Source organism: Ranitomeya imitator, chromosome 4 (assembly GCF_032444005.1).
Source record: "Ranitomeya imitator isolate aRanImi1 chromosome 4, aRanImi1.pri, whole genome shotgun sequence".
NCBI lineage: Eukaryota > Metazoa > Chordata > Amphibia > Anura > Dendrobatidae > Ranitomeya > Ranitomeya imitator.
Window position 1 is genome coordinate 55069661 of NC_091285.1, and position 22544 is coordinate 55092204.

The 22544-nt window shown below is 42.9% G+C and overlaps 1 protein-coding gene across 2 annotated transcripts in view; it reads left to right on the top strand.

Annotated features, from left to right (window-relative positions):
- The first annotated feature begins 13896 nt into the window (after positions 1–13896).
- Positions 13897–22544, top strand: part of LOC138675457 (protocadherin gamma-C5-like) — a 100364-nt gene continuing 91716 nt past the window's right edge. Inside the window, exons 1-2 of one of the 2 annotated variants that reach the window (XM_069763697.1) lie at positions 13897–14080; positions 15153–17667. In XM_069763697.1, coding sequence (XP_069619798.1) covers positions 15223–17667 — 2445 coding nt within the window. In that variant the 5' untranslated portion in view covers positions 13897–14080; positions 15153–15222. Of the gene's footprint in view, positions 14081–15152; positions 19193–22544 lie in introns of both variants that reach the window. The other variant, XR_011320682.1, reaches the window with a different exon arrangement.

The window sequence follows — 22544 nt, forward strand, 5'->3', positions numbered from 1 at the left end:
TGGACTCAGATCCTGCAGTGCCAGACGTGTCCCACTGCTTAAGCCAGTACATGTCCGGGACCGTCTGAAGTTTGCTAGAGAGCATTTGGATGATCCAGAGGAGTTTTGGGAGAATGTCCTATGGTCTGATGAAACCAAACTGGAACTGTTTGGTAGAAACACAACTTGTCGTGTTTGGAGGAAAAAGAATACTGAGTTGCATCCATCAAACACCATACCTACTGTAAAGCATGGTGGTGGAAACATCATGGTTTGGGGCTGTTTCTCTGCAAAGGGGCCAGGACGACTGATCCGGGTACATGAAAGAATGAATGGGGCAATGTATCGTGAGATTTTGAGTGCAAACCTCCTTCCATCAGCAAGGGCATTGAAGATGAAACGTGGCTGGGTCTTTCAACATGACAATGATCCAAAGCACACAGCCAGGGCAACGAAGGAGTGGCTTCGTAAGAAGCATTTCAAGGTCCTGGAGTGGCCAAGCCAGTCTCCAGATCTCAACCCTATAGAAAACCTTTTGAGGGAGTTGTAAGTCCGTGTTGCCAAGCGAAAAGCCAAAAACATCACTGCTCTAGAGGAGATCTGCATGGAGGAATGGGCCAACATACCAACAACAGTGTGTGGCAACCTTGTGAAGACTTACAGAAAACGTTTGACCTCTGTCATTGCCAACAAAGGATATATTACAAAGTATTGAGATGAAATTTTGTTTCTGACCAAATACTTATTTTCCACCATAATATGCAAATAAAATGTTAAAAAAACAGACAATGTGATTTTCTGGATTTTTTTTTCTCAGTTTGTCTCCCATAGTTGAGGTCTACCTATGATGTAAATTACAGACGCCTCTCATCTTTTTAAGTGGTGGAACTTGCACTATTGCTGACTGACTAAATACTTTTTTGCCCCACTGTACATGGCTCATATCCCCCCTCCTCCTGTATGCATGGCTCATAACTCCCCCCTGTATGCATGGCTGATGGCTCATATTCCCCCGTATGCATGGCCCATAATTCCCCCCCCTGTATGCATGGCTGATGGCTCATATTCCCCCGTATGCATGGCTCATAATTCCCCCCCTGTATGCATGGCTCATGGCTCATAGTTCCCCCCCCGTATGCATGGCTGATGGCTCATAATTCCCCCCCGTATGTATGGCTGATGGCTCATAATTCCACCCCCTGTATGCATGGCTGATGGCTCATAATTCCCCCCCCCCTGGATGCATGGCTGATGGCTCATAATTCCCCCCCTATGCATGGCTGATGGCTCATAATTCCCCCCCTGTATGCATGGCTGATGGCTCATAATTCCCCCCCCCATATGCATGGCTGATGGCTCATAATTCCCCCCCTATGCATGGCTGATGGCTCATAATTCCCCCCCTATGCATGGCTGATGGCTCATAATTACCCCCCTATGCATGGCTGAAGGCTCATAATTACCCCCCCTCCCATGCATGGCTCATCTCTCCACCCCCTCCCCTTCTCCCGCTCCTTCTCCCAGGCCATCTTGCATGGCGCGGGCAGCTTACCCTCCTCCTTCATCCCATCGCCCCCCATCCCCATCCCCCGTCCCCTGTCCCTCATACTCACCTGTCAGCTGCCTGTCCCACACACCGCGCGGCCGCCGCGGCCACCGCCGACATCCCTCTGGCTTTGTCCCGCCGCAGTGCCTTCTTCCTGAGTGAGCGGTCATGTGGTACCGCTCATTAAGGTCATGAATATGCGCATATTCATGACCTTAATGAGCGGTACCACGTGACCGCTCACTCAGGACGCGCTACAGATGCTGAGACCAGGCATCGCTGGAGCAGGTGAGTATTGTCTTCAAGGAGGGCGGGTGGGAATCGGAGGCGGGGGGCGGGAGGCAGGGGGTGGGGCGGTCAGTCGCGTTTGTGACCTGGGACTAAAAAAATTAAAAAATCCTTGCTCAGGTGCCGCCCCCCGCAATGTCGCCGCCCTAGGCACGTGCCCTCGAGTGCCTAGTGGCAAATATGGCCCTGGGTATCGGCGTACTCAGGACAAATTGTACAACAATTTTTGGCATCCATTTTCTCCTGTTACCTTTGGTAAAATAAAACAAATTGGAGCTGAAGTAAATTTTTTGTGAAAGAAAGTTAAATGTTCATTTTTATTTAAACATTCCAAAAATTCCTGTGAAACACCTGAAGGGTTAATAATCTTCTTGAATGTGGTTTTGAGCACCTTAAGGGGTGCAGTTTTTAGAATGGTGTCACACTTGGTTATTTTCTATCATATAGACCCCTCAAAATGACTTCAAATTAGATGTGGTCCCTAAAAAAAATGGTGTTGTAAGAATGAGAAATTGCTGGTCAACTTTTCACCCTTATAACTCCCTAACCAAAAAAATGTTGATTCCAAAATTGTGCTGATGTAAAGTAGACATGTGGGAAATGTTACTTATTAAGTATTTTGTGTGACATATCTCTGTGATTTAATTGCATAAAAATTCAAAGTTGGAAAATTGCGAAATTTTCAGAATTTTCGCCAAATTTCCATTTTTATATCATAGAAGTTTTACCACTATCATGAAGCCCAATATGTCATGAGAAAACAGTGTCAGAATCACCGGGATCCGTTGAAGCGTTCCAGAGTTATAACTTCATAAAGGGACAGTGGTCAGAATTGTAAAAATTGGCCCAGTCATTAACGTGCAAACCACCCTTGGGGTAAAGGGGTTAACAATCACCAGTGCTTCTTCAATAAGATTTTGGAGTCTTCTTCTAGAGAAACCACCAAAGCTTCCTGCGCCCTAAGCTCCTTCCATCCACCTCTGGTCACATGGCCATGACGTCATGTCAGTTCCTTCAGCTCCACTAGCACTCAGCATTTCCAAGCTTTCTATCCGGTGTGGAGCCGCACTCTACGGTCCCATCACTGGTGTTTATTTACCTCACAGTGCCACCAGCCGAGGACAATGATCTGTTTGTGAGGTGGATGGGTCCTGTCCTGTTTGCACTGTGCATGCCAGCCTCTTTAGAGCGTGCACAGGGAAAAGCCACCAAAGACCACCCTTTTGGACTAGTCACCCAGGTGGCATGGTCCAAGGCCAGCATAAAACATACTGCATGCATTTCTCTGAAACACCGCATTGTATAGTAAAACATATCTGGCTGAAATTATAAAGCTAGTGTCTGATACATGCTGTCTGTGGGTTGAAAAGCATGTACCAGCTGCAGTACAAGAGGAAAACGGGAAGATATTTCTGATCCTATATTTACCACAGTTAGGGCCAGAAAAATGAAGCAGAGGAACAATATGATAATGCATTTCTGTGTCCAAGGAAATAAAATGTTTTTTAAGTCTAAAAAAAATCTAAATACCTGTATAGTGGATATAAAAAGTCTATACTAAAAATAACAAAACTAAAATAATGTGGTTGTATAAGTGGAAAAAGTTCTGAAACTTTTCTTCTTTGTTTCATTTTTGTTACATAACAAAAACCTGACATGCAAACTGGGGTATATAAACTTTTTATATTGACTCTATGACTACTTTATATTATATTCTTGCATAGTTGATCAAATCCAATGAGAAAAAACCTACAAAAGACAAAAAAACTATTGTCCTTAGTGTTCATTGAGACAGGTGTATTAAACGTTCATGTGCTGTTGTTATGCAAAGTGGGAAGCAAATGGACATCACAAGGACCAATGCAAGTGCAACACCCCAGGGAACTGGTTGTTGTAGTGATGTTGCCTTCCTTTCGGGGAGGGTGATGTCACACTTGGAGGCAAAGGAGATTCTACTTATCAGGTAAGGCACTCACATTCAACACATCTGAATCTAGGCCAGGAGGGGGAGCTCAGGACCCGGATTCAGGGGAGCTTCCTTACACTTTATGAATCCTTGTCTGGAGGAGGGGCCAGTGAGTCTTAGTCTGAGGGAGACAGAGGAGGGAGAGAGTTGGTCTCCAGGAGTGAGAAGAAGGACGTGGCTGAGCAGCCATGAGGGAGCTGCAACCCCCGGGAAAGAGGATTACTGAAAGAGTTGAATTGTGGAGGAGCTTAGATGGAAGAAGCACAGAGGAGGAAGAGGCTCAGCAGGGGAACAGCGGAAGGACACCCTGGAAGCCAGAGCACAGAACTGGGTACCAGGAGCACAAGGCAATAGTGGGACTCTAGGACACTTAGTAAAATCGGAGGGCATAGGACTGTATGTCAATTGCCTGCATCAAGTCTGGGGTGAAGCAGTAACATTAGAGCCCGGGTCATGATAGAGACACTATAAACAGGCTTGAACTACCTATCATACAGACATCTGTCATAGGACAGGAGAGTGGGGACTTGCACTGAGCTTCAAGCGGCAGGGACCTAATCAATTAAATAGCGTAAGTAGGAAAGGCTTATGGACCTTACCTGGGAGAGGGATCTCCTATTGCCTCCAAGTCAGCTGGACCACAGCTACCCTGTACTTGGTACCCTGGACTGAGGACTACTACCAATAGTAAACCACGTAAAGACTGCAAACCTGTGTCCTCGTTCTTTGCCATACATTCCACCACATCATCGGTGCTCTACACTTGGGAAGCCCTGGGGACCACACTTCACCTTTGGGAAGCATCACCATCTTGCTGCATACCATCACCCCAGAGGACCCCTTTACGCAGCGTCGGTCCTCACTGACCGAAAACCACAGGTGGCATCACGAACATAGACATTACAAATCCTATTAAAGACCTTCCCCTTTAATTGGGCGCCCAGTGCCACGGACTGGGTCGCAGCCACCGTGACATCCCCTTTAAGACCGGACTCGGTACCGATTACCCCACTACCCTGGCGGGCGTTCCACAAGTCAATGTGATAGCTCACATGAATGATTTAACATGTGTACCAAAGGTCTGCTTATAACAAATCATAACATGCACTACTTTGATTCGCGTTCTGAAACTGACTTGCCCATTATTAGTCAATGGGCCCATTACAATTATTAATATAGGAAACTGTACTTGACTTTAATTATTTAATAAATTCTTTCTGTAGAACTGGATACCATATACTTGTACAAAACGGACATATGGATACAATACAGGTTTGAAAAACAGACATAGTGAACACAATACGAATGCAAAAACTTCAGTATTTTATAGGATGAAAAACAGCCAATTTTGCCTCCGCTTCTCTGAATCTGGATTTATCTTAGGGAAAAATAATTCAATTACCGTACTTATTTCAGAAATGTACTACCCATAAATTATAATATTACTATATGATTGTGGTGTAGCATCTGCCTGAGGCCACAGGCTCAAAAGGCTACCTAGGACAGACTTGACACTAGAGATGAGTGAACGTGTTCGGAAAACGTTCGCCAATCTAAAATTTGGCAAGAACCTAGCACATTCGGATTGGTGTTTGCTTTCACGAGCATTTTTACTCAAAGTCGGCAAAAATCGGTCACAGTTTGGTAAATCATAACATTTCCACTAATGCTTTTGTTATTACTTTGGCTATTATAGTGGCGCTGTATGAGAGGGGGTGGCGGGGAGACGTGTTTGATGAGGAGAGGAGTTGTGGAGAGGTTAGAGGAGTGTGTGAAGAGATTACAGGATTTGTTTTCTCATTTTGACTCTCATAGTTGTGGTCTACCTATGATATCAATTACAGGCCTCTCTCATCTTTTTAAGCGGCAGAACTTTCACAATTGGTGGCTGACTAAATACTTTTTTCCCCACTGTATACTGTTTCTACTCTGTGGAAATTGATGCCACTTTAGTGGTGTGCAACAATTATTTTTTTGAAATGTGAAAACTCCAAGTTGAGTCTGCATCTGGTGGGATGCCTGTAGTAGAAGGTATGTCAGTGGCTTATTATACTGTTTCTACTCTGTGCAAATTGATACCACTTTTGTGCTGTGCTCAAAACTGTGTCTCCATCTGGTGGGTTGCCTGTAGTGGAAGAGGCGTCAGAGGCCTATTACACACTTTAGTGGTGTGTGACAATTATTTTTTGAAATGTGGAGACTCCAAGTTGGTCTCTATCTGATGGGTTGCCTGTGAAAGCAGAGCTCCCAGACAGACAGGCCTGCCCTCACTTTCTACAGGGATCTGGTTTTACAATAGGACCCAGTGGAATGCTACCATGAAAGCGCTGACGTCTAGAGGTAAGAATGGTCACTAAGCAGGGTTAGAACTGAGAGGTCACTTCAAGGACAAAGTCAGGATCTGTAAGACTAGTCACAAACAAACTGGGGTCAAAACAGGAATACACTTAACAAACCAGGTGGAGAAGATGCACACCTAACCAGGAAACACTATGCTATATCTGGCAGCCTCCAATAGTAAGGTGGAAGCTTTAGTAGGTTATGGTGCTCTCCAATTGGCTGGAGCAGGGAGCTGATAACTTCACCTGGAAGCACACACACCCATATTGCCAGACTGGATGGCACCACAGGTCCCAGACACTCTAACCTTAGTGACTGGACAGAGTCTGCCATCCAGAGCTCCTGGTTCGGACATTTATATCACCAGTGCCACCCACAGAGTGAATATGGTGGCAACTGGCAATAAAAGCAGAAATCACAGAAGTAAGTTCTGGTGGAGATGTGCCACGTGGCAATACTTGAACCTCCCAAAATTATAATCACCTGCACTTTGATTACCTTAGGATCCTTTAAAGTATGAGTGAAATACACTCACTTCTATGCCTTTGAACTCCACGTTAATAAGACTTGTTTTATGAGTGCTTGGGAAATAAATACAGCACAGCCTTGTGTGGTGTACTCAGGATTTCTGCTTTATTAGCACATGCAAGCTACTAAAGTAGTGTCACAAAGAAATGAAATATTCCCTCCAAAATATGTACCCAACAGGTATTTTAGGGGTGTGAATAGAAATACAAAACTTCCCTGTACATCAGTGTTATTTGAACACTATGACACAGCAGTTATAAGACAAGATGGATACCACAGACACAAAATGGAAGCTGTTCTCTGACAAAGGGATTGTCCACTCTTTGTTTTTAAAAATATGTTAGGGACATGATTTCATGGCAATTACTAATATAGGTATTAGAGGTGACATGTCCATTCATCAAAGAGGAGAGCTGTATAGCCAGTGAGAAAGACTGCACTATCAAGCATCAAATTCACCAGCGATGGGAACTTGGAATATTGTCTCTGATAGATTTGCTAGATTTCTTGCACATTCGTTCAATACGGCTAGCAGAATTGATTCAGTCTGAATACGATAAGTCTGATGGCAAAGCAAAATCAGTGGAGGAGAGATAAGGAATTGAAAAATAACAAAATATAATACTCATCTGTGCTTATGTCGCATCCACTGCTGCCACAACCACTTCGAAACCGGATTCACATGGTCATGTGGTGGGGGGCAATACATGTCATTGAAATGAATGACATACGACTCCCCCATATTACATGGGTTACTCCCTGTTATGATAAGGTAATTCAGTACCACAATGGACATAGAGGTCAGAGCACATACAGTGACCTGACAATAACCCAAAAACATAGAACGAGCTCTGAGACGTGGGAACTCTGCTGACCGCAATCCCTAATCCTCTCCAACCACACTAGAGGCAGCCGTGGATTGCGCCTAACGCTCCCTATGCAACTCGGCACAGCCCGACAAACCAGCCAGCCTGAAGATAGAAAATAAGCCTACCTTGCCTCAGAGAAATACCCCAAAGGAAAAGGCAGCCCCCACATATAATGACTGTGAGTTAAGATGAAAAGACAAACGTAGAGATGAAATAGATTTAGCAAAGTGAGGCCCGACTTTCTGAACAGAGCGAGGATAGGAAAGGTAACTTTGCGGTCAACACAAAACCCTACAAAAACCACGCAAAGGGGCAAAAAGACCCTCCGTACCGAACTAACGGCACGGAGGTACACCCTCTGCGTCCCAGAGCTTCCAGCAAGCAGGAAAAAACAAATAGACAAGCTGGACAGAAAAAAACAGCAAACAAAATAGCAAAGCAGAACTTAGCTATGCAGAGCAGCAGGCCACAGGAACGATCCAGGAGGAAACAGGTCCAATACTAGAACATTGACTGGAGGCCAGGATCAAAGCACTAGGTGGAGTTAAATAGAGCAGCACCTAACGACTTCACCACATCACCTGAGGAAGAAAACTCAGAAGCCGCAGTACCACTTTCCTCCACCAACGGAAGCTCAGAGAGAGAATCAGCCGAAGTACCACTTGTGACCACAGGAGGGAGCTCTGCCACAGAATTCACAACAGTACCCCCCCTTTGAGAAGGGGTCACCGAACCCTCACCAGAGCCCCCAGGATGACCAGGATGAGCCATATGAAAGGCACGAACAAGATCGGGAGCATGGACATCAGAGGCAAAGACCCAGGAATTATCTTCCTGAGCGTAACCCTTCCACTTAACCAGATACTGGAGTTTCCGTCTTGAAACACGAGAATCCAAAATCTTCTCCACAATATACTCCAACTCCCCCTCCACCAAAACCGGGGCAGGAGGATCAACAGATGGAACCATAGGTGCCAGGTATCTCCGCAACAATGACCTATGGAATACGTTATGTATGGAAAAAGAATCTGGAAGGGTCAGACGAAAAGACACAGGATTAAGAACCTCAGAAATCCTATACGGACCAATGAAACGAGGTTTAAACTTAGGAGAGGAAACCTTCATAGGAATATGACGAGAAGATAACCAAACCAAATCCCCAACACGAAGTCGGGGACCCACACAGCGTCTGCGATTAGCAAAACGTTCAGCCTTCTCCTGGGACAAGGTCAAATTGTCCACTACATGAGTCCAAATCTGCTGCAACCTGTCCACCACAGTATCCACACCAGGACAGTCCGAAGACTCAACCTGCCCTGAAGAGAAACGAGGATGGAACCCAGAGCTGCAGAAAAACGGCAAAACCAAGGTAGCCGAGCTGGCCCGATTATTAAGGGCGAACTCAGCCAAAGGCAAAAAGGACACCCAGTCATCCTGATCAGCAGAAACAAAGCATCTCAGATATGTTTCCAAGGTCTGGTTGGTTCGTTCGGTCTGGCCATTAGTCTGAGGATGGAAAGCCGAGGAAAAAGACAAGTCAATGCCCATCCTACCACAAAAGGCTCACCAAAACCTTGAAACAAACTGGGAACCTCTGTCAGAAACGATATTCTCTGGAATGCCATGTAAACGAACCACATGCTGGAAGAACAATGGCACCAAATCAGAGGAGGAAGGTAATTTAGACAAGGGTACCAAATGGACCATCTTAGAGAAGCGATCACAGACCACCAAAATGACTGACATCTTTTGAGAGACGGGAAGATCTGAAATAAAATTCATAGAGATATGTGTCCAAGGCCTCTTCGGGACCGGCAAGGGCAAAAGCAACCCACTGGCACGAGAACAGCAGGGCTTAGCCCGAGCACAAATCCCACAGGACTGCACAAAAGAACGCACATCCCGCGACAGAGATGGCCACCAAAAGGATCTAGCCACTAACTCTCTGGTACCAAAGATTCCAGGATGACCGGCCAACACCGAACAATGAACCTCAGAGATAACTTTATTCATCCACCTATCAGGGACAAACAGTTTCTCCGCTGGGCAACGATCAGGTTTATTAGCCTGAAATTTTTGCAGCACCCGCCGCAAATCAGGGGAGATGGCAGACACAATTACTCCCTCTTTGAGGATACCCGCCGGCTCAGATAAACCCGGAGAGTCGGGCACAAAACTCCTAGACAGAGCATCCGCCTTCACATTTTTAGAGCCCGGAAGGTACGAAATCACAAAGTCAAAACGGGAGAAAAACAGCGACCAACGAGCCTGTCTAGGATTCAACCGCTTGGCAGACTCGAGATAAGTCAAGTTTTTATGATCAGTCAAGACCACCACGCGATGCTTAGCTCCTTCAAGCCAATGACGCCACTTCTCGAATGCCCACTTCATGGCCAGCAACTCTCGATTGCCCACATCATAATTTCGCTCAGCAGGCGAAAACTTCCTGGAAAAGAAGGCGCATGTTTCATCACCAAGCAATCAGAACCTCTCTGCGACAAAACAGCCCCTGCTCCAATCTCAGAAGCATCAACCTTGACCTGGAACGGAAGCGAAACATCTGGTTGACACAACACAGGGGCAGAAGAAAAACGACGCTTCAACTCTTGAAAAGCTTCCACAGCAGCAGAAGACCAATTGACCACATCAGCACCCTTCTTGGTCAAATCGGTCAATGGTTTAGCAATACTAGAAAAATTGCAGATGAAGCGACGATAAAAATTAGCAAAGCCCAGGAACTTTTGCAGACTTTTCAGAGATGTCGGCTGAGTCCAATCATGGATGGCTTGGACCTTAACAGGGTCCATCTTGATAGTAGAAGGGGAAAAGATGAACCCCAAAAATGAAACCTTCTGAACACCAAAGAGACACTTTGATCCCTTCACAAACAAAGAATTAGCACGCAGGACCTGAAACACCGTTCTGACCTGCTTCACATGAGACTCCCAATCATCCGAGAAGATCAAAATGTCATCCAAGTACACAATCAGGAATTTATCCAGGTACTCTCGGAAGATGTCATGCATAAAGGACTGAAACACTGATGGAGCATTGGCAAGTCTGAATGGCATTACTAGATACTCAAAATGGCCCTCGGGCGTATTAAATGCAGTTTTCCATTCATCGCCTCGCTTAATACGCACAAGATTATACGCACCACGAAGATCTATCTTGGTGAACCAACTAGCCCCCTTAATCCGAGCAAACAAATCAGATAACAACGGTAAGGGGTACTGAAATTTAACCGTGATCTTATTTAGAAGGCGGTAATCTATACAAGGTCTCAGTGAACCATCCTTCTTGGCTACAAAAAAGAACCCTGCTCCTAATGGCGACGATGACGGGCGAATATGCCCCTTCTCCAAGGACTCCTTCACATAACTCCACATAGCGGCGTGCTCAGGCACAGATAAATTAAACAGTCGACCTTTTGGGAATTTACTACCAGGAATCAAATCGATAGCACAATCACAATCCCTATGCGGAGGTAGGGTATCGGACTTGGGCTCATCAAATACATCCCGGTAATCAGACAAGAACTCTGGAACCTCAGAAGGGGTGGATGACGAAATAGTCAGAAATGGGACATCACCATGTACCCCCTGACAACCCCAGCTGGACACAGACATGGATTTCCAATCTAATACTGGATTATGGACTTGTAGCCATGGCAACCCCAACACGACCACATCATGCAGATTATGCAACACCAGAAAGCGAATAACCTCCTGATGTGCAGGAGCCATGCACATGGTCAGCTGGGTCCAGTACTGAGGCTTATTCTTGGTCAAAGGCGTAGCATCAATTCCTCTCAATGGAATAGGACACTGCAAGGGCTCCAAGAAAAACCCACAACGCCTAGCATACTCCAAGTCCATCAAATTCAGGGCAGCGCCTGAATCCACAAATGCCATGACAGAATACGATGACAAAGAGCAGATCAAGGTAACGGACAGAAGAAATTTTGACTGTACCGTACCAATGGTGGCAGACCTAGCGAACCGCTTAGTGCGCTTAGGACAATCAGAGATAGCATGAGTGGAATCACCACAGTAGAAACACAGCCCATTCAAACGTCTGTGTTCTTGCCGTTCAACTCTGGTCAAAGTCCTATCGCACTGCTGAGGCTCAGGTTTAAGCTCAGGTAATACCGCCAAATGGTGCACAGATTTACGCTCACGCAAGCGTCGACCGATCTGAATGGCCAAAGACATAGACTCATTCAGACCAGCAGGCATAGGAAATCCCACCATGACATCCTTAAGGGTTTCAGAGAGACCTTTTCTGAAAATAGCTGCGAGCGCACCTTCATTCCATTGAGTGAGTACGGACCACTTTCTAAATTTCTGACAATATACCTCTATCTCATCCTGACCCTGACACAGAGCCAGCAAGTTTTTCTCTGCCTGATCCACTGAATTAGGTTCATCGTACAGCAATCCGAGCGCCAGGAAAAACGCATCGATATTACTTAATGCAGGATCTCCTGACGCAAGAGAAAATGCCCAGTCCTGAGGGTCGCCACGTAAAAAAGAAATAATGATCCTAACTTGTTGAACTGGGTCACCAGAGGAGCGAGGTTTCAAAGCCAGAAATAATTTACAATTATTTTTGAAACTCAGAAATTTAGTTCTATCTCCAAAAAACAAATCAGGAATAGGAATTCTCAGTTCTAACATAGAATTCTGAACCACAAAGTCTTGAATATTTTGTACTCTTGCCGTGAGCTGATCCACACATGAAGACAGACCTTTAATGTCCATCGCTACACCTGTGTCCTGAACCACCCAAATGTCTAGGGGAAAAAAAAGGCAAAACACAGTGCAGAGAAAAATAAATGGTCTCAGAACTTCTTTTTTCCCTCTATTGAGAATCATTAGTACTTTGGGCCTCCAGTACTGTTATGATAAGGTAATTCAGTACCACAATGGAAATAGAGGTCAGAGCACATACAGTGACCTGACAATAACCCAAAAACATAGAACGAGCTCTGAGACGTGGGAACTCTGCTGACCGCAATCCCTAATCCTCTCCAACCACACTAGAGGCAGCCGTGGATTGCGCCTAACACTCCCTATGCAACTCGGCACAGCCCGAGAAACCAGCCAGCCTGAAGATAGAAAATAAGCCTACCTTGCCTCAGAGAAATACCCCAAAGGAAAAGGCAGCCCCCACATATAATGACTGTGAGTTAAGATGAAAAGACAAACGTAGAGATGAAATAGATTTAGCAAAGTGAGGCCCGACTTTCTGAACAGAGCGAGGATAGGAAAGGTAACTTTGCGGTCAACACAAAACCCTACAAAAACCACGCAAAGGGGGCAAAAAGACCCTCCGTACCGAACTAACGGCACGGAGGTACACCCTCTGCGTCCCAGAGCTTCCAGCAAGCAGGAAAAAACAAATAGACAAGCTGGACAGAAAAAAACAGCAAACAAAATAGCAAAGCAGAACTTAGCTATGCAGAGCAGCAGGCCACAGGAACGATCCAGGAGGAAACAGGTCCAATACTAGAACATTGACTGGAGGCCAGGATCAAAGCACTAGGTGGAGTTAAATAGAGCAGCACCTAACGACTTCACCACATCACCTGAGGAAGGAAACTCAGAAGCCACAGTACCACTTTCCTCCACCAACGGAAGCTCACAGAGAGAATCAGCCGAAGTACCACTTGTGTCCACAGGAGGGAGCTCTGCCACAGAATTCACAACAGCTCCCCATTTTACTGTGTGAGCCTGATCGCTAGCCTCAGCACCAAAAGAACCAAAAACCAATATAAAGGATCAGGGAGCTGTAGCAGAGGCAGGGAAAGGCCTGATGAGGGCATAGGACAGGTGATTATAAAGTGTTTTATTATTTTAACACCCTCCCGACCCTTATAATTAGACAGCAAAATGCAGGCCATAAGTCCACCATCAGGCTGGTTTCATGCTAATCAAATTCCAAATTTTTTCGGATTCATCAGGGGCCAAAAAGGTAAGGGGGCCACTTTCATCTTCAAAGCAGGTGGAATTGTGCATTATGATGAGCTATTGGACTGCAAAGGACTTCTGTCTGTGCCCGCCAATGGTTGTATTCTTAAGAATATGAAGGCAATTATTTACAACATGAATCAGCACTGTGTCTACAAGTCCACATTTTTATCTGTAATAGATTTATACAGAAATGTGCGGAAACAGGGGGGTAATACATGTATACATGTGTGTTTAACATTCGAAGTGTGCACTGATCACTTGTTTTGTCGGACAGTCTGCACCTAACTGATGGGTGCAGGGTAGAGGCATTGTGACCAATTCTTTTTGTTTCTTTCCCCCTCTTGCAGTGAATGGATGGATCCCTCCCCTCCTCTTTCTTGCCATTTACACTGTCAAAGAACAGCTACTCTAGAGAAACAGTTGCTGTTTGAGAAGAGAAGTACCGGCTTTAATAAGCCCCGTAGAACAATGCCAGGACCATACTCATCAAACTGCATGGTTGGGTGGTCCTCCGGATTTTTTTTTAAATTATTTTCTGGATTATTATTTCTGGATATGCAGTCCCAAGGTTTCATGCATGATTAAAACGGCAAGTATTTCTAGGATTCTAAGTCACTGGTTGCTAAGTATTAACTCTATATAATCTTGTTGGGTTGGATAAGAAGGCTCTGCAGTAATATAAGTCACTCTCTGAACAGCACTGTGGAATATGTTACCGCTATATTGACTTTTTTTATCTTATATAGACCTTTTTTCATTGTAATATGCAGAGATGCGGAAAGATGGCTCCTTCCAAAGTTGTTAATGCAACTAAGAATCTGCAAGAGCCGAAAGTGTAATGTAATTTGTTGATAAATACAGTGAAATTGATGAATAGGGGGCTTTTTTATGGAAATGTTCCATATGTCTCGTGGACTCTTTGTGCACTGTGTCGTCAAACTGTGAACAGCAAGTGAAGAGCTGGTATTAGTCATTTACGAGATAGTCTGTTTCAGGGCTGATACTTGGAAAGTTCTTCCAATGTTATTTTAATTAGCTCCGAACATTAAAATGGCAGATTGTGTTGTGGGTGTAATGTTTTCTTCTGTTTCCCAAACACATTATAAATTATAAAGCCATCACATTTCGTTCCCAGCTCCTGCCTTATTTCACTAGCTGTACAATTTATTTAATTATTATTTTTTTAAAAATATTACTTGTATACTGCTTAAAAGACAATACTAGATCTAAAGAATGTTCCCATTCAGTATTGGCCGCATGCATTACAAGCCCCTTTCAGCACAGGCGTGCCTCGTGTGGGCATACAAAGGGTTACACTACAATCCATTCTGACGTGAATTTCTATTTTTGCCTATTTTTGGCACAGCAGGATTTGCATTTTTTGACATTCGCAATAATTAACATTTAATTTTGAATTTGCTTTCTTGGAACGTCGGTAACTTATTTTAATACGTAGAAAATATTTTTCCAGCCGGTGATTGGATATACTAAAACATATCTGGAGCCAATGCAGTGCTGCATGCAATTCAATGGCTGCTATGTGCTTGCTCCTCCTTCGTTTCCTTTCTGTTGCCAGCTAGATTTTTACCTTAGCCTCTCTGTCTGATGGAAAAAGAAATTACAAAACAACCTTGACTGCATCCTTCTTTTTTTTTCCAAAGGATTAACTGCTCTGTATTCAAGATGTGCTGAGAGGAAAAAGGGACGGCTTTCAGACAAGGCTTTTCTGCAATGATTCATCCAGCAGGTTACCGTGTTTTGCAAGTAGGAATTCTGCATCTCTTTCCTTTGTGGCTGCTTGTAACCCTTACATATGCCCAGTTCCGATACTCTATCCCCGAGGAGCTGAACAGGGGTGAAATTGTTGGGAATATCGCTAAGGATCTTGGAACAGATGTGGCAAAACTAGTAGCTGCTAACCTCCAGGTACTTTCTGATTCCGATTCCCAATATTTCTCTATAAATGTAAACAATGGAGCCATATTGGTGAATGACAGAATAGACAGGGAGCTGCTATGTGCTCAGAGTATTACATGTATTTTAAATCTAAAATTTGCTATAGAGAATCCAGTAGAAGTATACAGGATCGAGGTTGAGATATTAGATATAAATGATAATTCACCTCGATTTCAGAGCGAAGAGCTGACTTTAAAAATAAATGAGTTGGCTTCTCCTGGTGCTAGGTTTTTAATTCCAAATGCACAGGATCCAGATATAGGCTCTAATGCTTTGCAGGAATACCATCTTAGCCCGAGTGAAAATTTTGCTCTCATTGTCAAAAAACGCACTGATGGTAGCAAATTTCCAGAGTTAGTACTGGAAAAGGCTCTAGATAGAGAACAGACAGCAGTCCACCATCTGGTACTCAAAGCAGAAGATGGTGGGGTACCATGTAGATCGAGTACCATGCAGATCACAATTATTGTCCTAGATGCCAATGATAATCACCCAGCATTTGATCAACCTTCTTATAATGTCCAGCTGAAAGAAAATGCCCCCAAAAACTCTCTAGTCATAAAACTTAATGCCACAGACTTAGATGAAGGGCCTAATGGAGAAATTGAATACTTTTTTAGCAGCCACAATTCGGAAGCCTTAAGCAATATTTTTCAGCTTAATTCAGAAACTGGTGAAATCCGAGTACTTGGAAATTTAGATTTTGAAGAGATTTCAGTTTATGAAATTGATATTGAAGCTAGAGATAAAGGAAGCCCCATTATGGAAGAGCATTGCAGTGTAATTGTCCACATTATTGATGTAAATGACAATACTCCTGAAATGACTATAAGTGCATTTTCTAGTTCAGTTCCAGAAGACTCACCAGCTGGGACAGTAGTTGCTGTAATCACTATCAAAGACAAAGATCATGGTGATAATGGAAGGGTACAGTGCCAAGTAGACAAAAATCTTCCCTTTACCGTAAGGGAGGATTTTGAGCAGCAGTTTTCTTTGATTACAAGTGATAACTTAGACCGTGAAAGTGTTTCTGAATACCAAATCACAATTACTGCAAAGGATATGGGGAACCCCCCTCTTTCCACTGTGAAAGTTATATCAGTTGCAGTTTCTGATGTGAACGATAACACCCCTCAGTTTGTTGAACCAGTTTATGAAGTCTTCGTGGAAGAAAACAACAAAGCTGGTGAGTTACTTTGTACTGTTTCTGCTACAGATCCGGACTTGGACCAGAATTCACGCCTCTCTTATGCTATATTACAGAACCCTAAAGAGGACTATGCTAGTTCATCTCATATATACATTAATTCAGAAAATGGACAGGTGTACCTTAAATTTCCTCTAGATTATGAAAGGATTAATTACTTCCAGTTCCAGATCGAAGTTTCTGATGCAGGCTCTCCACCTCTTAGAAATAAGACTGTTGTACATGTTTTCGTTCTAGATCAAAATGATAACTCTCCATTAGTTGTGTTTCCTGTAATTGGAGCCAATTCTGTTGCCCAGTGTAAGATTCCACGTTCCACTGGGCCAAACGTTATGGTAAGCAAAGTATCTGCTGTAGACCATGATTCAGGACGAAACGCATGGCTTTCCTACAACTTACTAGAAGCAACAGATCCAACTCTATTTAGCATTGTTATGAGAACTGGTGAAATAAGAACTAAAAGAGCAATTCAAGATGTTGATCCTAATGTACATGAGCTCCTTCTACTTGTGAAAGATTCTGGAGAACCGTGTTTATCAACTTCAGTAACAGTAATGATGACCCTAGAAGACAAGGACCTAGAAGTCTCACAAGGTGTAAAAGACCATTCAAAAAAAAGAAATATTTCTAGCCTCACCTTGTATCTTATTGTCTGCTTAATTGTGATTTCCGTCATCTCACTAATTGGTTTGGCAGCCCTTGGAATTAAAATTCACAAATGTGAGAACAAGAATTTTCCTCTCTGTTGTCGGCAAAACCAAAAGAAAGCTATGGTGGCAGGATCCAAGCTCCACGGAACTTTTCAACTACACCCCAGCCTTTGTAATACCATAATAGGTGTCCGAGTTGATTGTGCTGGAAATATTCCATCAAATCGAAGGGTCAGAACATGTTTCTCCCCAGTCTCAGATATTAGTGAGTTTATGTTTATGAGGCCACCTCATGTCACTGCTAATTCCTCCTCCCCGGGAATACTGGTTCCAGATCCTAACTTCTCCATTGCTTCCAATGAGGTGAGCTCCCAGTATTTGCCATTACTTGAAACCAAAGTCAAACAAGATGAATGTCATTAAGTTTTCTATATTTCATCTTTCATGGCATCTGTGAGCAGTGTGGTGAACATATCTACAGCCCATTTTTATCATCACAGGTCATTAAGCCATAGTCTCCACCTTTTGAAAGAAAGGAAACATTACTACATTAACATTGAAGGAGAAATCCACTAATAAATCAGATTAATGATAAATTATGGTCACTATGACTGAATTTAGAAATTCTTTAATTTGGATGACAAAATAATGCACTCATAGACATCAAGGTCTTTACTTTGACATTAGGAATTAACTAGAACCTTTGGTACGCCAAGTACACCCTAACATGAGCAACTACCAAACGGGCAAAGGTTTAAAATTAATTGATAGACATTTTACTGTTAATTTTTACAATAGACGAGAGAATACAGAATGTATACCATGTCTTAATAGTTTTGATATAGGTGTTAAGGGTACAGCATAACATAAAGATGTCAAATATGGTCTAAGCAAAAAACTCTGAATGCATTCCAGATATTCTGCTCTAGGATCAAAGTGCCTGAATAAAAGACTAAGGTAATTTTAGGAACAAGTTCAATCTGAGTAAGGGTAATGCTAATAATCTTTTGCTAAAATTCTAAAAGTGAATATTAATGGAGGTTACAAGGATAAATTTAAGCAGAAATATATGGAAGGAGGAATTTTTATAGTGTAAGGAACTCACATTGAGTCTTGTAAAGCAAATATTAAATTTACAGGCCAAAATGTATTTTATCTCTTGAGAACATAGAAAATCCTAGAATTATATTATTTAAAATCAAGTATAGTCTACTTAGTCTCCGTAGATAGACAATAATCAATCTAGCTGCAAAATTAATGTAGGATAATATGATATTTGGAGCCCTACAAAAGCGATAGTTTAGGGATTTTATGCTGTATAGCTTCTGCACATAAAATATGTTCATCCAGTATAAATATTTAAGATACAATTACATGTGATCAGCCCCAGGGATTCTCCAGGCAATGATATTTTCACAGCCCATAGTCATTTGTGTCAAACCTGACTGCTAAATATGTTCCTTACGGACAATGATACTTGCCAAGATGAAATCTAGAATTAGACTTTTCAATGCGGATTGTCAATCTGGAATATTGTACTTAACAAACTTCTTGCAACTTAAGAAGGATGAAAGTCCACCAGACCTTGTTGGGTTTTTGGATCTTGGTTAAACAACTGACTGCTGTGTCTTTACCTTCTATCTATAAACATGCAGCACTTTTTAAAGTGCCTTATTAAAGTTGGTTCTGTATTGGATAAGAAAGAGACTTTTGAGGAATACACACCAGCAAAAAAAAAAAACATGCCATAATTACAATGTAATCAACAAGGCGTACAGAAGTAGACTGTCATGTGTTTCGGTCTGTTCTAACAGACCCAGACTTGTTTGTAAAGTTTTTAGTGAGTCCAGATTAATATACAAGCATCTATTGAAGACCATACGATGGGGTAAGAGACATCATGATTCATGAAATTCTTCTTTATTTTGTCATACAAAAATCATTTTTGTGCTTTACATTTTCTTACATTCATAATAAAGCATTTTCATATTTCCTTTGTGTCAATTGAGTGTGTGGAACATCGTTTTTTTCATCCTGTTTTACATATTTCTTATTATGCTCATAATTAATAATACCATGATGCAAATATTTCTATGGAAGGTTGGATGACGGATATGAGCATGAGGTATATTTTACCGGTCAATTGTTTAAATGAACCTGTACAATGTGGAGGTAAACATTTTATGGTTTTATCCAAGAGTTAAAATATAGAACTTCATGACTGAAGATTTCCGTACCTTAAAGAGGTTGGCTACGTACTCGATGAGAGTGCAACACCTGCCATTCAGCTGTTACGGGAAGTTCTCAAATGCTGCTGAAACACAGCAGATACATCATTTCTATAGTAGTCATGCCTCGGTACTGCAGATCCACCCCACTTGGGCATGGCCACTAAAGTTTTGACGGACTTGCTATATTCAGATGGCATCAAAGAACTTCTGGCTGGCAGCGGTAACCGCTGATCGGCGGGGGTGCCAAGTTTAACACCCCCCACCGTCCAGATATTGATGGTCAAAAAAAAGTAATGGCCAACCCCTTTAGACTTATACTCAAAAGTTGAAAATACACGCATTGCCCGTAGAGCAGTGTTTCTCAACTCCAGTCCTCAAGACCCACCAACAGGTCAAGTTTTCAGCATTTCCTTAGTATTGCACAGGTGATAATTTCATCACCTGCTAAAACATTAATTCCATCACCTATGCTGTACTAAGGAAATCCTGAAAACATGACCTGTTCGTAGGTCTTGAGGACTGGAGTTGAGAAACACTGCTGTAGAGCAAGTACATAATGTACCTGAGCCTCATATTTCACCCATGTTGTCCCTTGGAAGCTCACTTCCAAGTTTGTCATGAACTACCCATGAACAAGTATAGGAAAAGACTTATGGTGCACGCACACACACACTTTACCATAAGTCATTGCCTGTACAGATTCACAGACATTTTATGGAAACCACTAACGATAAATAAAAAAGCAAGCAGGAGTGGCCTGCTAAAAAATATTTGCAGATGCCCCAGAAGGTTATGACCATGTAGAATCATTGGAGATGATTCCAAGCAATTGCTGTATTTTCATCTTTTGCCCAAAGGGTCACTTTAAAGAGATTGTCTTTATTTTTGGTTCATGCTATTGGATGCTTGAATGGTGCCGAGCTGCTACTAATGGCAAAAGTATCACAGAACTTTCCGAATGTAAAACATTTATGTTATAGACTAGTGGTGTCATCATAGATAATTGATCGTGATGATGATGTCTCTACACTGACTATTTATGTTTATAGATAATTGTAATAAATCTGTCCAATATAATATCATTTTTTATCCTTAAAGAGGTTTTCCTGCTTTAGTAAACCCCTGTCTCCAGGCGGTTTGGTTTAGAAAACGTCCTTGGGTCCAGCACTGAGTCTTCGGCACTGCTTCCAGGGTGTTATTGTCTGAAGAACTTATGTCACTTTTACAATGCTGCAGCCAATCAGAAAGCTCAGTGGTTCTGAGTGGCTCATGCTGTCTATTCGGGCACAGCCATTGAGTTCACTGATTGGCTGCAGTGCGGTCAACGTGACGTTAACATTGCAGACAATAACAGACATTGAGAGCAACTGAAGAGACTCAACGTTGGACCTTGGGAGGGTGAGCAAAGTAAAGCCAATTTTTGTCTTTTTAAAACCCCTTTAATATTAACACAAATTAATTTTATATTGTATATATCTAAATATCCAATGTAAACTATCGAGGAATAAATGTAAAGGTGATATTGTATATTTAAAACTATTATTTTTTCTAACTGCGACCTATTGGAAACATCACTTCATGAAACACTTAAAAACACTAAATAACTTGCATTGTCAGTATTTTAAAATGTCTTTTTATATCTTTATTAGTTAGCAGTCTTTCTATGTTTTAAAAAATGACAACAAGAAAGAGCAACTTATTCAAGCTCCTAAAGGGTTGTAAGTTAATTTTCCGACAGACCTTATTCAATGCAGTGGTGAAGGGATAAACAAAGCATCAATATATCATATATTAAAACACTTATCATCTCATCTCAAGAGATTGGATATAAGAGGTGATTATGTAACATACCAGTCAAATGACATCCTCTGGGAAGATACCGCTAGTTGTCACCCTAGACCAGCGACCATGAACTATGGGAATGGGAGCTGCATTAGAGCCCTGTGAACCGACTTCTACCTGCTTACCTCCTATTTTTGTCAAGCCAATAAATAATGTCATGCCAGGCCTACAAATCCGAAGAGATTAGAGCAGGTAGCAGGCGGTTTGCAGGGCTCCCTTCTGAGGTCATGGACCTTTGACAAGGTCACTGGACCAGGGTCTTGCAAATTGATGTGATCATCTCTAGTGGCAACTATTTGAGTTATGTAAATAGCATCTTCACAGAGGAAGCTTGATGTCACCAGACAATACAAAAGTTACATCAACCCCACAAATTTGAACTCCACTTGCCACCGCTACAGGGCAAGTGGGAAGAGCCAGGCAAAGCACCAGAATTGGCACATCTAATAGATGTGCCTTTTCTGTGTGGCTGCGGGCTGCTATTTTTAGGCTGGGGGGCCAATCTCCATGACTCCTTTCCAGCCTGAGAATACCAGCCTCCAGCTGTCTGCTTTAGCTTGGCTGGTTGTCAAAAATGGAGGGGGGAACCCATGCCGTTTTATTTAATTATTTTTTAAATAATAAAAAAAAATTGGATTGGAGGCCCCTCTATTTTTGATAACCAGCCTTGCTGACAGCTGAGGGTTGTAGCCCCCAGCTGTGAGTTTTGCCTGGCTGGTTATCAAAACTACAGGAGAACCCAAGCCATTTTTTTAAAATTATCTGTGTACAGAGCGGGCGCCGGATGATGAATACTTTCATCAGCGGCTCCTGCTCTCACTGTTATTAGCGGCAGCAGGCGACGGCTGATGGGAGCAGTAGTTCCATCAGCTGACACCAGTGACCAGACGTAAACTTTACACCTTGAATCACAGTTGCGCGCTCACACTGTCTTTTGACAGCATGGTACCTGCAGCTGTGAGATTTTACCGCCGATGAGAGGCAGTGTTTGCCGCACTGTCATGCACATGACAGCGTGGCAAACACTGGCTGTTCGGGAAGTAAATGGGGTCCACGTCGGGTTCTGGACTGGGTACTGTTCTGGTAACCGAACCAGAACTTTTTGTAACTGTTCAGCTGAACCCGCCAGACCTGAACATCCAGTTGTCTGCCAATATCTAGTTGTAA